The 18752-nt window shown below is 36.1% G+C and overlaps 1 protein-coding gene across 1 annotated transcript in view; it reads right to left on the minus strand.

Annotated features, from left to right (window-relative positions):
- CCDC171 (coiled-coil domain containing 171) overlaps positions 1 to 18752 on the minus strand; it is a 250803-nt gene that overhangs the window by 184338 nt on the left and 47713 nt on the right. Inside the window, exons 8-11 of the mRNA XM_014542370.1 lie at positions 14193 to 14285; positions 12742 to 12902; positions 10458 to 10596; positions 3645 to 3747 (exon numbers count right to left, since the gene is read on the minus strand). Of these exons, the coding sequence (XP_014397856.1) occupies positions 3645 to 3747; positions 10458 to 10596; positions 12742 to 12902; positions 14193 to 14285 (496 nt within the window). The remainder of the gene's footprint in view (positions 1 to 3644; positions 3748 to 10457; positions 10597 to 12741; positions 12903 to 14192; positions 14286 to 18752) is intronic.

Here is an 18752-nt window from a genome sequence, read left to right on the forward strand (position 1 = left end):
CCCTGGATTATACCACCAGCTTTATTGGCTCTTCAGCTTGCTGAGTACAGACCATGGGATTTCTGAGCCTCCATAACTGAGCTATTCCTGTAATAAATCTCTTCATATGTATATCTATATGTATACAGGTAAATATAACATATATTATATAAGATATATGATATGTAAGATACATATATTTCTATCCATACACATGTGTGTGTGTATATATATATACATATATATTTATACATATATTTATATATATATATTTATATCGATATATTTATATAGATATATTTATCCTATTTGACTATCTGAAGAAGCCTGACAATACCTATATAATAATAAATGTAACAAATAATATATTAGACCACAGTGCTATGGTGAGAATAAATCAGAGCAGAAAAGGGGCAGAAGTAGTGAGGCAAGTGGCATGGGAATGGGTAGTGGGTAAGCTTTCTGGAGAAGGTGAGATTTGAGCATAGATTTAAGGAAGATCATAAAGAGAGCTACGAAGACATACCTAGGTGAAGAATTTCCAGGTAGAAGAAATGGCCAGCACATCAAGGCAACAGCACCATGAGGTGTTCAAGACATAGGAGGCCAGAGTTGTCCCAATAGAGGGAGGGAGTCAAAGAATAACAGGTCAAAGGGATGATAAGGGATAGAAGCAGACCTTGTAGGGTCTGGCACACCATTGCTAGCACTTCAGCTTCTACTCTTAATGAAGTGCAGCGCCCAGCAAGGTTTAAAGCGCAGGAATGACATGCTCTAACTTAGGATTTCCAATTATCCTTCTGGTGGCTACAGAGAAAACAGACTATAGAGGAAGCAAGGTGGAAGCAGAGACCAGTTAGTAAGAAGGGGAAGAGGTGCTGAAAGCATTTAGGACACTATCACTCTGGTCACTGGTGAGGAGTTCAAGGTAAATCCTCTACATAAACAAAGTCCTTAATGTCTTGGACTAACTGAAACTTTGCCTTGTCTGCTATATGAAGATAAGGTGATGGTTACTCTTGCTTCAGAAAGATTTCTTAATATAGAGGATCACACCAAACCTGAAGGAGACAGGGAATGGAACACCTGGCAACTCTGGGCTAAAATTCATTCAGGAAAATAATTTTCATTCATTCCATTTTAAAGAGCAAGTCAACAAACAGAAAGAAAGGAAGAAATGATATCTACCATGGATTGCTTTTCCTGGAATTGGGGGGGGGGGGGGGGAGGGGAGTCGTTCTGTCTTTTAGTTGTATTTTTGAAGTTGTTGTCGGAGGCAGCAATTTCCGGTGTTTTCCTATGCCGCCATCTTGGTCTCTCCTCAGCTTCTACTCTTAATGAAGTGCAGCGCCCAGCAAGGTTTAAAGCGCAGGAATGACATGCTCTAACTTAGGATTTCCAATTATCCTTCTGGTGGCTACAGAGAAAACAGACTATAGAGGAAGCAAGGTGGAAGCAGAGACCAGTTAGTAAGAAGGGGAAGAGGTGCTGAAAGCATTTAGGAAACTATCACTCTGGTCACTGGTGAGGAGTTCAAGGTAAATCCTCTACATAAACAAAGTCCTTAATGTCTTGGACTAACTGAAACTTTGCCTTGTCTGCTATATGAAGATAAGGTGATGGTTACTCTTGCTTCAGAAAGATTTCTTAATATAGAGGATCACACCAAACCTGAAGGAGACAGGGAATGGAACACCTGGCAACTCTGGGCTAAAATTCATTCAGGAAAATAATTTTCATTCATTCCATTTTAAAGAGCAAGTCAACAAACAGAAAGAAAGGAAGAAATGATATCTACCATGGATTGCTTTTCCTGGAATTGCGGGGGGGGGGGGCATGGTATAGATTAAATTGAAAGGTACGAAGAGGTAATAAAAGGGAGTAAAGCACTATTGCCATAACTGCAAAACAGAGGACCTCTCTGGGAAACCCTTCCCAATATAACTAAATTAATTTTGCAGCAAATTGTTAAAGAACCTTACACCATTAAACAATGATAGGTCTCAGTAATAAAACAGTACCAATGCAAAAGTAAATTTTATCCTTCAAAGTTTTATCAAATATATTTGAAAATTTGATATCCATATTTTTTATGTCACAGTAACAAACCATGAAACACTAATGCTGTTTTGGAAAAAAAGTAAATAAAAACAAAGAAAGTTACACATTAATTTCATAAAAGCATTACTAAAAAATATGAAGGATTAAAGCAGACCCCAAAAATAGATAACAGCAAAGCACACTACATTTCTAATAGTTTACCAGTAGAAATGTACAATCCATCAGGTAAATGGGCCTTGGTCATATTCTTCTGCTCTTCCTAGAACAATAAAACTGCCTGAACTTGAGAGTTTCCTAAAGAACCCATTCGCTGCCCGGCTTGTGTGGCTCAGTGGTTTAGCATCAACTCATGCACCAAGAGGTCGCCAGTTCAATTCCTGGTCACAGCACATGCCCAGGTGCAGGCTCAGTCACCAGTGGGGGGCATGTAGGAGGCAGCCCATAGATGTTTCTACCTTTCTCTCTCTCTCCCTCTCCCTTCTCTCTCTAAAAAAGAAATCAATAAAATTTTAAAACCATATTTTTAAAAATATAACTCATTTGCCAAATATCTGTTTGGTTCCTTTATAAAACAGAGTTCTGGCCCCACCAGTGTGGCTTGGTAGTTGAGCGTCAACCCATGAACCAAGAGGTCTCAGTTCAATTTCCGATTGGGGCACATGCCTGGGTTGCAGCTCAATCCCTAGTGTGGGGCATGAAGGGGGCAGCCAATTGATGATTTTCTCTCACCTTGGATGTTTCTATCTCTCTCTCTCTCTTCCTTCCTCTCTCTGAAATCAATAAAACATATTTAAAAAAAACAACAGAGCTTTGGAGCTCAATTTTAAAGTACAAGGAATTTAATTTTATGTGCTTTTTAAAGAATCTAATAGAGTAAGAAAACAACTAAATAATTCCAGGCTGACAGTATGGCAAAAGACAGCTAAAGGAGAAAAGTAAAAGTATTTAAGTCAAAGCTACTACAGCACATATAATGGCATAAGCACAAAAAATAAGGAAGTAGAAATGGACAGCATTCATTAGCCAACTAATGCTTTTGCTAGTTCCCAAAATATAACGACCTAATATACAATTTTTATAGTTTTTATCATATTAAGTGTACTAATACTAAAACCAAAATATTTTACCTAAGCATTTTTATCTGGAGAGAATATACATGGCAAGAGGAAATGAAAGCAACATGTAGGATACACAGTGTTACAGCCTGTGTCCTACAAAACCTTTTGAATGCATGACCTTTAAGTTGCTGAAGGTTGCTTCAGAATTTGGCTCTGTTTGATCGAAACATCTGCTTCCCTTGCAGGTATACTGTAAGGACTTTTCTCTCAGTTGGTTTCAGAACACAGCAGTGAGCCCTTGTCTGTCCAATCACACAGACCCCGATACTTGTAAATCAAGTTCTGGGAGGACAACAGCAGGTCCACATTCCGTCACCCTTTCTCAGCCAGCCAGGCCAACTGACTGCTGTGAGGACTGTTCTTATCATGTCATCAAATCAAAACATGTTGAGATGAGGGACCATAAGAGGCATCTGCAGAATTCCCAAAACGCAGTGACTTTGGAACACTGACAGATGCATCTGTCATTTTATACCTTCAACTAACCTGATGTACACTGGCCCGACACAGTAAAGCTGTCCACAATCGATTCCAATTCTTTCACGTTATTTTCACATGTCTCTACTAGGAAGGCCTGGTGCTTCTTAGCCTTTTAATTAAGAAAAAAATTACACATAATAAGGTCATGCATAAGAGCTGCAGATTTTGTGTGTGAACATACATCGCACAATTAAGGATAAACAAGCTAATAATAACCCCATTCAAGTCCATTATTAATAAATCTCTTTCTGTCTTAATCATGCCTTTTACTTGGCTTAATGTAATATTGGATAAGGTCTCACTTAACAATTTACTGAGGCTTTAGTGCCTGGCACTATTGTAAGTATTTTATACATAGTAATTCTTTTTACTCTTACAACAACCCTATGAGGGAAGGGCCTTTATTATACCAATTTTACAGATAAGAAAACTGAGAAACAGAAATTAAAGAACACTTTAAAAGATCATGCTGGCAGTCATGTGACAAACTGCCAGACAGTGGTCAAGAATGAATGCACTAAGACCAATTAGAAGGAACTGTAACAGTCTACTTAAGAGCTGGTGGAAGCTTAGGCGGTAGAATGGCCAGATCTTGGTAACATTGTATTGGATTAGATGATGTTAATTGGGCTGGGCTGGGCTGGGCTGGGCTGGACTGCACTGGACTGGACTGGACTGGACTGGATTGGATTGGATTGGATTGGGCTGGGAAAGTGTTCAGATGAAAGGAGGGGTCAAGAGTGATCCCAAGTTTTTAGGCTAAGAGAACTGGGCCAATTTTAGTAGATGAGTGAGGACAGTGAAGGTGAAAAAGTCTTATTTTGGCTGTTTTCGTTTGCTTATTTTTGTTTGTTTGCTTACTTGCTTGCTTGTTTTTGGCAGGAAGTACCAGTCATGAATTCTATTTTGATCATATTACAATGGAGGTACCTTTAACACACACCCAGCAAAAACACAATGCCTAAATAAATGGTCCTAAATAAATATTTTTGAACTAATGAAGAACAAGTAAGGTAGAAAAATATGGGAAGCATCTGGACATAATGGTGCAAAGCTCAGTAGGAAAGAGCAGGGATAGGTTTGGAAATCATCTACAGATATCACCTGAAGCCTGCCTTGAGAGTGTCTGATGAGGGGAGAGAAAAGAGCTTTTTTTTTTTTGGTGTACGGGATGACTCTCCAACCAACCAAGCCACCTGGCTAGGCTCTTAATAGCTTTTTGATGAGCAAGAAATTCTAGAATGAAAGCAGAATATATCGCCTAAATAAACAAAACCCTTGGGTTAAAAACAAAGTGCCAACCAAAGATAAAATACTAAGTTTCTAATTTTTGATTAACATGTTTTACCATGTGACATAAAGAATAAGTTTAGCGCCCTGACCAGGTGGCTTGGTTGGTTGGAGCATTGTCCCGTACAACAAAGAGTTGAGGGTTTGATTTCTAGTCATGGCCCATGCCTAGGTTGCAGGTTTAATCCCCATTTGGAGCACATGCAAACGCAGCCAATCAATGTTTTTCTCTCTCATATAGATGTTTGAACTTTTGAAACAGTTCTGAACATTTTTTAACTCTAGTAAGTTTCTAAACTTTTAACTTGAATATATTTTAAGCCATTACAAAGGAATTCTGAGTAAAACCAGGGGAGCTCTGGAACCTGTAATCAACATCACACCTATTTGCTCCACAGCTCTCGCCTTCTCATACGATCTTCCACCTAGTAGCTACCACTGCATACCCAGCGCATTTGTAAGGACTGAAGGAGAGCTTGCTCAGCTGAACTGAATTTGATCTGGTTAGCTTTCACAATCGTCACTATCTGCAGCTTTTCCTTTGATACTATTTATGATAGCTAATATCTCATATAATGAAATATCACCCTCCCTTATGTACCTTTACAATTAATTTATTTTTCAGTAGATGGTACCTTCCATTTGAATAAAAGGCCTTGACATACCCCTTCTTCTCTCTCTTTCTTCCCCCCCCCCCCCCCCCCTCTCTCTCTCTCTCTCATACACACACACACAGTAGCATTTTACTTTTTCACAGGTCAAAAATGAGATTTGAATTTTCAGATACTTAATAATTTATGTAAAAATAAATTTCAAAAAGCTTTATACTAACATTATAAATTTAGAAAGCCAGCCATGTAATAAGCATTTAAATGCAAATACACATATTTAATGAATATTACTTAATATTAAATTTTTAAGAAACATTAAGAGAGACAGAAAGTGATATTTATAGAATCAAAAACAATGCTCATGTATAAATACTATTATTCTGGGTGAAAACAGGAATCAACACATTTTTAGTAAAATTCAGAATAGAATATTTTTAGCCCAATAGTTTCAAATGCCTCCTATAAAACCAGAAGCATGTCCTTCTAAAGCAAACCTAATAGATTATTTGAAGCAAAATATTATCAAGAAGCATTAACTTTACCACAAAGCATGGCAATCAAAGCACTTTCCCAAATTCTATCTAATGCTAGCAATCATTATCATTATATAATAAGCCAAGTCCCCAAAGTATAGGGAAAATATATATATACTTGACCATTTTCAATCACAAGTTCTTCAGAGAATAAATATTCTTTGAGCAAAACCTCATGAGAACTAGAATTCCCTTTCCAATATATGATCTCTCCTAGAGCTGTAACTAAATATTACTGAGTGGCAGAAAAACAAATCTCAAGAAATGATGGACTTTAAAAAATTTCATTGTAGAAAGCACAAAGCAAGTTCTAATAATACCAATTTGAAAATGATAGCTCCCCAGCTTCCAGAGAAGCAGATAAAAAACTCACAGTAATGACTAAAAAACCCAACCGACCTGCTGAGCCTCTGGACCTTAATAAGCATGATCACTGAGCAGCCTCAACTAGAAATTGTTTTATTTGGTGCTTGATTAAATCATTATTAAACTCACAGGTTTTAAAATTAATAGTTCAATTTTAATCAAAACTTTTTAAAGTCAAATTCAATACTGTATAACACAGAATACAAAACTAATTTTGTTAAATCCTTAGGTGTCCAATGTTGAAATTCTATTAATTTTGTGACATTAAAGATAATAATATACTATTCATTGACTAATCACAACTTTAATTATTAATTTCATTAAAATAAAAGCACAATTAAAGTCAGCTGGGTTTTAAATTTTTGACTTTTCCAAAATTATGTTCTATATTTGTATTATATCTCTTGACACTGAGGAGCTATCATTTTCCGACTGGTTTAATACCTTGTATATCCTGACCAAGATGAACTCTATGGCCTCTTCCAGCTCTAAAAAGCTATAATATATTATATTATACAATTGTTATTACTTTTTTTTTACAATTGTTATTTTTAAGTCTCAAAACTTCCTTAAGTCTTTGCATATTATTAATACTTTTATCTCACTAGCAAACCTATAGAGGAAAGAGGCTTTAATCTTCTCTTGCAATGCAACAGAGAAAATAAAAACCAAGACTTGAATAATGACCATGAACATGACCTAAACTAGAAAACAAGCTGTTACCTCAAAGGGAGAGAAAAATTACCTGTAGGTAATTGCTGCTTCCCATCTATATTCTATAAAATACTGGAACTATTATGTTCAAAAGAAATATGACTATGGGAAAGACACACTAGGATACACAGGGTCATGAAATGTCATTAAAACAAAGTTTCATTTCCAAAACAAAAGGTAAAAGCTTCCTAAGTCATTTTCTCTTCGGTCAAAAACAATTATGAATTCAAAGCAAAAATAACAGCTAGACTTTGAGGATGCAGAAATAGAAAAACTCCATTTTCTGTGGTGTAAACGTCTTAATTTGACAGATATCTCTTCATAGAACAAATTTTTAAAACCCGCTCCCAAAAGCCACTAATCTATTGAAAGGAAAAAAAAAGGCAATAAGAGGCTTTAATCTTCTCTTGCAATGCAACAGAGAAAATAAAAACCAAGACTTGAATAATGACCATGAACATGACCTAAACTAGAAAACAAGCTGTTACCTCAAAGGGAGAGAAAAATTACCTGTAGGTAATTGCTGCTTCCCATCTATATTCTATAAAATACTGGAACTATTATGTTCAAAAGAAATATGACTATGGGAAAGACACACTAGGATACACAGGGTCATGAAATGTCATTAAAACAAAGTTTCATTTCCAAAACAAAAGGTAAAAGCTTCCTAAGTCATTTTCTCTTCGGTCAAAAACAATTATGAATTCAAAGCAAAAATAACAGCTAGACTTTGAGGATGCAGAAATAGAAAAACTCCATTTTCTGTGGTGTAAACGTCTTAATTTGACAGATATCTCTTCATAGAACAAATTTTTAAAACCCGCTCCCAAAAGCCACTAATCTATTGAAAGGAAAAAAAAGGCAATATAAGAATACATACAACAAAAATATTTTAGGAAAAATTATAGATTCTTTATTTTAAAAATTGTACTTACTATTTAGTGTAATACTATTTCCATTAAATAAATTTTCATTAAATAATTTTAAAATTTCATACTATAGTCGGGTAGAGAGGTAGAGAGCAACAGTTCCAATAAGCATAAAACAGAACAAGTTAAAAGAGAGAGCTAGAAATAGTGAAGGAAAAAAAAAAGAGGAGGAAAAGAAAACAGAAAGATGGAAGAAAATAAGACATGAAGCTAGAGGTATAAGAGAAATGAAAAATGAAGAGAAAACTATAAATAGTTACGTTGAACCATATAAACTGCAAATCATTTAGGCTGCAAGCTGAATAAGTTTTTTGAACATCCCTTTAGCTCCTTAGCAAAGAACTATTCACAGATTTTCAACTGCTTTTAGTAATGCATCAAGCTTTGAAGAAACAACCCACAATCTTCATCACTATGATAAAGCAATAGTGTGTTATAGGATGACTGCCAAGGGCCCACACAAGCAGACAGAGGTTGCTAGTACGCTACAATTTACCTTATTTCAGATCATTTACCAACTTGTAAATGTTAAAAAATAAAAAACTGTTGGCACCAAGTAAATTTTTTCAACCACAAAGCGCCCATATCTCAGAGGTCTTCTTTTATTTTGTATCTAGTCAGTGGAGTGCTGGAAGGCTAGAATTAGGAGGATGCATGCAACTTATATTGGCGACTGTATTCTTTACTGTTACATTCCCAGTTATCACTGTTGCTCACTTTCCAAACTATTTAGTACAGGGTCTAATAAGCAAGCAGACCAAATCCAAGACTCAGCTCAATAACTCTGACATGTTTTTATCCACCACTGACTCAATTTCCTGAATCAGGAGTTAAGAGATGGAACAGCCCATGAAATTTAGGGTAGCACCTAACAGGCACCAGAGTATGCTACTCAGAGAGCGCTAAACTTTCTAAAACCCCACATCCCATATACTTAAACAACAAATTCAACCACAGAGGAAACAATATCAACCCCTGGATCAGAACACATTGACTATCTTGAGTTGAATGGAGAATGCATATAAAACTGGATCATTTGAAAATTACAGTATTTCAATTTTATACCATCTTTACCTCTTAACCTGGGCAGCATTGATTTGGCCACCACTTCTTGCTATAACCCAAAGTTTTTTAACAAGGAGAAAAAAATACTTATTTCCCTCAATAACTGATATCACTAAGAGTTATGAGATTTGGTTGAAATTGAAGTAGCCAAAGAGGAAATAGGGCATTACTGTCCACCTTGTGCCCTCCCTGTTGGGGTTCTCAGCAAACTGCAGAGTAGGAGTATGTTGCATCAGCCGAGCCAGAGTGGCTCAGTGGCTGACCTATGAACCAGGAGGTCTCGGTTAGATTCCACTTTAAATCCACCTAGCACATGTTTCTTGAGGCAAGTACCATAGTATAATCAGGGCATATGGAATGATTTAAGTTAACCTCAATGCATTCGCAATTTTTAGGACACATCAGATTTTGGTGAGTGCTATTTTAAAGATGCTAAACAAAGTACTAAAGAAATACAAAGTGGGGAAGGAGCAGGATTCTCAGTTAAGGTGGATAATAAAGTAGGGAAAGAGGGAATGATGGATAGCTTCACAGGTTGCAAGGTTATCAGAGCGGGGTGTTAAAGGATATACAGGAACTTGTAAATAGAAAAAAAGAGAAGGAGCATTTTAATCAATGTGGGTCAAAGAACCAGACAACTTGAATAAAAGCAAGAAGATATGATCATGCATATGCGTTTAGGAAGCCAAGGACTCTACTGTGGCTGGAGTAAGGCAATGGCGAAAGAAGAAGCTGGAAAAGTTCACATGGAGCCCAAAGAAAAGGGCCTTAGACAAGAAGCTGGACTTTATTCTGAAAGCAATACGGAGACATTGATGGTTTTTTTAATAAAGGGTGACAAGAACAGATCAATATTTTAAAAAGACAAACTTGGTGATGGTATGAAAGCTAGTTTATTGCAGAATGGAAACAAAGTTATCAGATACAAAATCATTACAAAAGGGAGTCTTTTAACTCATTAGATCTGTTAATTATAAATCCTGATACACACACCCCCCCCCCATTCACCTAGGTAACATTGTTTTATGCACCTAAAAATAAATGAAAAGATAAGTAAAAACCACAGAATAAATTTTAAAACATTCTATGATTCAGTTTTCACAAATTCAATTCGTTTTCCCAATAATTCCAAAAAAGAGAGGTTTTATTATGTACATCTTAGTTGTAATCAGCATCTCTAGTTTTGAAATTTTATATCAATGTCACTAAAATTACTTTCATACCATTATCTCATAGCATGCTGTGAGAAAAAGCCTGTTAAACATCAAATATGACCCAATAAAATAATTGCCATAGGGTTTTTATCCTTACCATTACAAGTTCTTCCTGTAATTCACTGCAACTTTTTTCATTATACTGAAGTCTCTTTGAAAGGTCTGTAATTACTTTCTTCTGCTCCTCAATCTCTTCATTTAGTTTCTTGTTTTTGGAAAAATACTCTCTTTCTAATCTGAAAAGTTAAAGTGTTGGAGCAAGTTTTTCAAATATGCTTTTATCAAGTCCTATTATACACCTTTCAGACAAGTGGCAGATGTACTTTCAAGACAAAAGGCTTTACTAGGTCACCTCCTATTTTTGCAAATAAAAAGGGTTGCACATTCTTAAATATCTTTTGTTAACAGATATTTGTATATGCCCAACTGTACAAGCAAGACATGTTTAGTGTTGATTTGGTCCACAGGCATGGACGTATGGAACAGAATGACAGATCTCAGAGGGGAGGAGAGTAAAGAGGATGGGAAGAGATTAACCAAAGAATATACCAATATATGCATATATACATAACCCATATATACAGACAATAGTGTGGGAAAGTCTGGGGTGGAGAAGGGTCTGGGTGGAGGGTGGCAATGTTGGGGGAGGTGGGGGACATCTATAATATTGTCAACAATAAATTTTTTATTAAAATTTTCAATTAAAAATTATTGTTACTTAGCAAATATAAAATTAATGCAACTGTTATTTGGGTTTTTTATAAATAAAATCCAAACTGAGTCCATTGAAATGAGACCATTCTCTTGCTGTCAGGAATCTCATGCACAACCAAAAGAAGTTGGTTCCCATGCTTCTGCCAACAGCCCCACCCACGGGAAATGAGTAGGGCAGGAGCATACTGAAGATTAATGGGAGCCCCTGTCTCTGGGAATTCCAATAGGGAAGAGTTGGGACTTAAAAGATGGAGGATTTAGGCAAGAAAGGAAAAAGAAAAGAAGGTGGAAGTAGGAAAGATACCTTCTTTCCTATGGGATTCCCATCCTATTATTTTTTTAAAGAGCTCAGCTAAGAATGTAACAACAGCCCAGCCAGTGTGGTTCAATGCCTCACCTATGAACCAGGAGGCTATGACTCGATTCCCAGTTAGGGGTGTGCAGGGGGCAGCTGATCCATTATTTTCTCTTATTGTTGGTGTTTCTATCTCTCTCTCCCTCTCCCTTCCTCTCTGAAATCAATAAAAATATATTTTTTTAAATTACTGGCTGAGTCCAGGGGTTATGCTCAGATGCATACAAGTTCTCTGAGATTGGACAGTCTGTTCCATGCTTCTATGTCTCTGAAGGCCTGGGGTGGGTGGTGGGGGTGGGCTAGGAGAAGTCAAAGGGGGAAAAAGGGAGACATATGTAATACTTTCAATAATCAAGATTTTTTTAATTACTGGTTGAAAATATTATAAGCATTACTAATAAAGGTAATCACAGTGAAAGAGTTTTAAATTTTTTCAAACTGTCTTTCAAGTGCCATCTTTATGATTTTTGCCATACTCATAATAATTACTACTACTGAAATAATACTTTCTTAAGTTAAATTACGTATTGTAAAAGGAATCTTTATATTACTACTGTAAATGAAAAACCATGAACTATTTGTCATAAATAGAAACAAACATTAAAAATAAATACATAGCTCTAATAAAATAAAATGTTTACTAATGACTTTCGGGGGGAACATATTTAAAAAGTATAAATTTCTTAAAGCATCCCACAGAACATTCCAGATAAAAGGCTGTTGGATTAAAAAAGGTTAAAATTAGTAGGAATCAGAAAGATCATGATCTGCCACTTATTACCTGTATGTCCTTACACTCATTAAGCCTCAATTTCCACCTCTGTAAAACGGAGGTAAGAAAAGTAGCTACCTCATAAGGTGTTATATAAATTAAGGGAAACCATGCAATGCTGGGCTGGAAGTAAGCACGCATACTAGACACTAGTATAGATTACTCATGCTATTATTTCTGCAGTTTGAGAAAATCACAAACATTATCCATCTCCTCAAAGACCATTTTAGGTGGCCTAGAAATCAAGGTCTTTAAAGATACTTTATTATCTCAGCAGAGATCATATAAAATGCATTAATACATTTACTTTCTAGTGCAAGAACTGCATTTCTGAGACTACTTGGAACAGCTATGATACTTAAAAATCCAAGAGCATTTCCATATTTACCTGTACAGGGAAGCATAGTTATAGTTTATGAAGTCCTTTACCCCCAGTCTACCAGTGACATTAATGGGAGCTATATCTAAAATACTACACATTCACACTTACATAGGTTTCATAAACTCTTTAAATTAGAGAATTTTACATAAAACACTTACAAACTTAGTTTTGCAAAGCTCTCTTGTGCATTATGCTTTTCTCGCTCATATGCACTTTCAACTTCTCTGAACTCATTCTTGATCATTTCCAAATCAGCAACAGCTTCTGCTTGGCTGGCCTTTTCTACCTGCAAAGCTCCTTCAAGGTCTCGAATCCGCAACTACCAGATGAGAGAAAAGTCATTAAAAGCAAGCAAGGAAATGCTAGTGGCATCAATCTCAAATTGAGTAGAATACTTTATCAACAGCAGATTATCATCCATCCAAACACTTCCTTCTTTCTGCTTTGGTTTAAAAAGGGAAATAGAGAAAAGACAGTTTATTCCCTTTCTCAACATGTTTGTTTGTTATTGTTTTTTAAAGATTTTCTTAAAATTGATTTTTAGAGAGACGAAGGGAAAGAGAGGGAGAGACAAAAAAAAAATCCATGTGAAAGCAAAACATTGATTGGTTGCCTCCTCCTCTCCCCCTACCAGGGATCGAGCCCAAAACCCCAGCATTTCCCCTGACCAGGAATCCAACAGGCAACCTTCTGGTGCACTGGAGGACACCCAACCTATTGAGCCACACCGGCCAGGGCTTTCTCAACATGTTTAATGAAAGGGAGGAAGAGTGGAAGAATAGTTAACTGTGCTAAAGAAAAGGAGAGGTTGGGTATGATATAATCTGCCCCATCCAAGTGCCTAATTTTGACCTCCTAGTCCACTGACACTTCTTTTCTAAAATATAATAAATGAAGTGTGTGTTTTTTAACTAAACGCAATTATTCTTCCCCTGTTTGAGAAACATCATTACATCTTTATAAAACTAAGAAAGTTAACACCATCTTTTTATTCCTGGACGCCTTCATTTTAATTCCCCTCTCAGATTTAATCCTTCTCTTTATTATGTTCCCATAGTATTTTAGTATTTCACATTTTTATCTCTTCATCTATCTATATATCTATATAGTATTGCTGGTGATTGAAGGTAAGTGCCAGAAGAAGCTCCTTCACTTTTTATTCCTGCAGCTTTTAACACACTGATAGGCAATATGTACAGGATAAACACTCAATAAATAAAGCTGCATATTTTTAATGTTTTCCAAAATAAATTCATCCCATTACTGTGGATAAAAAGAACACTCTGATCAGCAAATCTTTCTGGGCCAGATGATAAATATTTTGGACTCTGCAGGCCATGAGGTGTCTGTTGCAACAACTCCACTTCGCCACTGTAGCATAAAAGTAGACGAGATAAAAATTCACAAGAACAGGCAGTGAAATCTGGCCTGTGGGCTGAACTGTGCAAACCTCCTCTAATACAGGAAAGACTATACCTGTATAGTAAATAGGATAATGAGTGTCTTAACAATATGCTACCCATTCTAAATGCACACCTTGGTTCTCTGAATATAATGCTGTTTTTCCCAGCTTAGTAAAATCCATACAAAAAATTTGTTCACATTTTACCTGAATAATTTCAGAGTTAAATTTTGATTCCAAATGTGCTGCTCTTTCTGCTTCAATATTTTCTTCTAATTTCCTCACTCTTAGTGTAGTCACCTGAAAACAAATTAAAAGTATGTTTTAAATAAACATCAATATTTAAAGTGGATATGGTTGACTATAGTCTAGAATTGTAATTAACACTTTAAATTACCATGGCCTCTCTTCTTTACTTTGTAGGAGTGTAAAAGTCATGTTAAAAATTCATGTAGCCCTAACCGGTTTGGCTCAGTGGATAGAGCATCGGCCTGCAGACTGAAGGGTCTCAGATTCGATTCCAGTCAAGGGCATGTACCTTGGTTGCGGGCACATCCCCAGCAGGGGGTGTGCAGGAGGCAGCTGATCGATGTTTCTCTCTCATTGATGTTTCTAACTCTCTATCCCTCTCCCTTCCTCTCTGTAAAAAAATGAATAAAATATTAAAAATAAAAATAAAAATAAAAATTCGTGTAGCCCAGCTGGCATGGCTCAGTGGTTGAGCATCAACCTATGAACCAGTTCGATTTCCAGTCAGGGCACATGCCCAGGTTGCGGGCTCCATCCCCAGTGTGGGGCGTGCAGAAGGCCGCCAATCAATCTTTCTCTCTCATCACTGAAGTATCTATCTCTCTCTCCCTCTACCTTCCTCTCTGAAATCAATAAAAATCTTTTTTTTAATTCATGTAAAAATCATGCTCAGGAAGACTGTTCCAGAGCTTGCTTGCTTTTTCCTTTTCATTGAGGTATAATTTACATATAATAAACTACATATATTGAACGTGTATACTTTGATGTTTTGACACACAGAGACACCCAAGAAATCACTGTCATAATCAAGACAAGAACTATTTCTATTATCCCTTGAAGATTCCTTGTGGCCCTTGGTAATTCCTCCATCCAGTGCTGCCCACTGCAGGCCTATCCTGAAATAGCTGCTGATCTGTTCTTTGTCACTACAGGTCAATTTACATTTTCTGGAATTTTATATAAATTGAATCATACAGCATGTACACTTGATTATTTGCCTTTTCCCCAGCATAATTATTTTAAGATTCATCCATGTGGTTACACATATCAATAGTTCATTCCCAATGGTGTATGTGCTCATCTGCTGAGGGACATTGGAGCTGTTTCCAGTTTGGGAAGTTACAACTGAAAATGTTATGAGCATTTGTATGGGCATACACTTTCACTCCTCTGGGGTAAATAGTGTAGAGTACAATGACTGGGTCAAATGGTGTACATTTAATTTTTATGAAACTGCCAAACTGTTTTTCATATTGTTTCCTATTTTATACATCAGCACCAACACCGGACATGGTCATTTTTGTGTGTCTTTTTGGGGGGAGAGGAGGAATTAGACATTCAAATAGGCATGTAATAGTATCTCATTTTAGTTTTAGTTCGCATCTCCCTAATGGTTAATGACATTGAGTGTGTTTCCATGTCGATATATAGGGCGTCCCAAAAAAATGTATGGCTGAGTAATATGACACAACATATACATAAACAATGATGTTTCTTTCTTTTCAGATTTAACCCCTTGGAATTACACACAACAGCTGATAGCTCCAATGATGTTTCTTTCTTTTCAGATTTAACCTCTTGGAATTAATGATTCAAGTTGTGCATACATTTTTTGAGCATAAGCAAAGAGAAATGAAAACATGTTTAAACAAAAACTTACACACAAAATGTTCATACAGCATTTTCCATAATAGCCAAAAGTGGACACAACCTAAATGACCATCAATTGGTGAATGGATAAACAAACTGTGATATATCCATAAAATGTAATATTACTCAGCCATAAAAAGGAATTAAGTACCAATACATGCTACAACTTACAGGAACCTTGAAAACATATGTCAAGTGAAAGAGCTCAGACACAAAAGAACACATATTGTATGGCTTCAATGTCCAGAGTCAGCAAATCAACAGATACAGAAAGTGTGTTAGTTACCCTTTCCCAGTAACTAGGGGCAAAGGGAAGAATGAGGAATGTCTGCTAATGGACATGAAGTTTCTTACTGGAGTGATGAGAATGTTCTTTAATTAGATAATGGCAATGCTGCACAACTTTGGGATTATACTAGAAACCACTGAATTGTGTACTTTAAAAAGGTTAATGTTATGATATGTGAAGTATTTCTCAATTAAAAAATAAAAATAATTCCTGAGTTGTCAGAACCAAAGACAATGTCAAAGAAGTGACAGCCACTTCTCAGTTTCTGATAAAAATGCCCTCTAAGTGCTGCCTTTGAATCCTTGGAACAAGGGATCCCCATTGATTGTAGGTATAAGTTATGCATGGTACCTGCTACTACAGGGAATCTCTTACATTTAGTCAGATTTTGAAATGAGCATTACCTGAGGTGGGTCCAATACCAGTAAAAAAAAAAGAAAAAATCATGTAAACACCACAAGATAAAGTTTCTGTCCTTGAAGAATTATAGTCGACTTTCTCAGTCTTCAGTATGCTTGTTTTGGGTTCTATGAGTTAGAAGAAGTCTAACCAGTCACAAGAAAACAGCCCGTAGACATTGAGAATAAAGGATTAGGACCAGAAAGGCTAATAAAAGGCAGATAGAGGGAAGAAACCAGTTGAACAAAGCTAATATTTTTTTTTAGATTTCAAAAAGCATATGCATAAGTTTCTCTGTCAAAATAGCAGTCTTATATTTTATTAAAATATGGAATATTCAGTTACTCCATGATAAAAGAATCAGCAGTCTTCTTTTCATTTTTTATGTATATGTTGTGTCTTATTAATTAGTTACCTAATTTTCACTCCAAGTCAAGAATAGGTTGTTTTTCCTGCCTAGACCAAAACGAAATAGGTTGAAATAACAAATGAGAGGTCATATCTTTATTTTCAGACTTTCCTACTTTGAATGAAATAGCCAGAAGAAAATGAGTTTTAAAAATGTTTATTATTACTAAAACTATCAATTCATCAGTAAGGACAGCAAAAATATATTCAAATCTTTAAGCTAAGTCATTCCAAAAGTGGGCTTTGTTGATAGACATTATTAAGTTAAAGCAGCCCTGCTAATAAATGTATTTTTAAATCTTCTAGTCTGGTGAATTAATCCTTATATCCAGCAGAGGGTGCTAGAGGAACATCAACATGCTATTCACAAAATGTTTTTCCCAATAATACTGCCTAAGATTAAGCAGCACAACAATCATAAACTGTCTCATCAGTATCCAATCCTAATGTAATCAACAAAGTAAGGGAAGAAAACATAATGGAATTCATATTAAAACACAAAATCCAACACAAATTCATATATACCACAAGTCAATTTAGCTATACAAAGGTTTGCCTGTAATACAAGTATTACACTATACATGTCTGTTCCCTAACACTATGCACAGCAGAGTTATTTATATAACACAACAGTCACATAATTTATTCTTCATTCGCTGGTTCTGATGTCCTTTCCTACTGCAATATACTTCCAAGAGATTTTTATTTCAGTAAATACTAAATGTTCACCATACCTTTTTTTTATGACATGTCTCATTAAATCACACTAAGCCCAATTAGGTAATCTGCACTTAAGAACAGTGAGTATTCATTATCTGAATATGGAAATACAGAGATTGATGTCTCCTGTCCAACCCTTTGATACATGTTGTCTTAGCATAACACAGGGCATGAGCTGCAGGCTCCAATTCAGCAACAGAATTAACCAAACATATTGAGACATTTGTTCTCCACACATTTGTTCCCATGGCTCCCATGGACCTGTCCCAAAGTTTCACAAAAGTTATGAAAACATGTGTACAATGCATTTGCTGAAAGACTGGACAAAAAAAGCACCTACTACATTATTTTCTCCTCAAATAGAACATACTCAGCTCAGAGGATATATGTGAACTGAAAGGAATTAGTCAAGCAGTAAAACTCTGATATACAAAATTTAGTCCACTAAAATGGACATGGAGAAAAATGGGATCCTGCTTCCTGCTCATCACCGCCTCCACAAGCTCCCTGGAATCCTTGCAACCAACCCCACTAGCATGTCTCAGGCGGAGTCTCACAAAGTCGCTGAGGATGTTAAAGCACAAGACCAAGCCATCAGACAAGGAGATGCTTGTTCACCTACCGCCACTACAAACAAGCCATTGGATACTGGACCTCCAAGGCAAGGCCAAGTGGATGCCTGAAATGAGCTCAAAGGGACTTCCAAGGAAGATGCCATGAAAGCTTACATCATAAGCTTTTATTTACAAATTTAAAAAAAAAGAAAACTAAAGAAGATATATGGAATACAGGGACTGGATTTGGCTGTCAGCCACACTTTTCATCTAAACTGATATCATGCCTTGTTTTTCTCACACCATAGATTAAGTGAAATAATGAAATAAACCCTCTTTCTCAATACTGTCCAGGATACGAGTCTAACAGATTAGGGGCTGAAATGGTTACTGACCTTGCTGAGTACTTTAGATCAATTAAAAGTGCATTTAAAAATAAAGAAAGTAAAAATAGGGAAGGAAATATCATACAAGTACCAACTAGTTAGGAATTTCTCA

The sequence above is a fragment of the Myotis brandtii genome, unplaced genomic scaffold, assembly GCF_000412655.1.
Source record: "Myotis brandtii unplaced genomic scaffold, ASM41265v1 scaffold30, whole genome shotgun sequence".
NCBI lineage: Eukaryota > Metazoa > Chordata > Mammalia > Chiroptera > Vespertilionidae > Myotis > Myotis brandtii.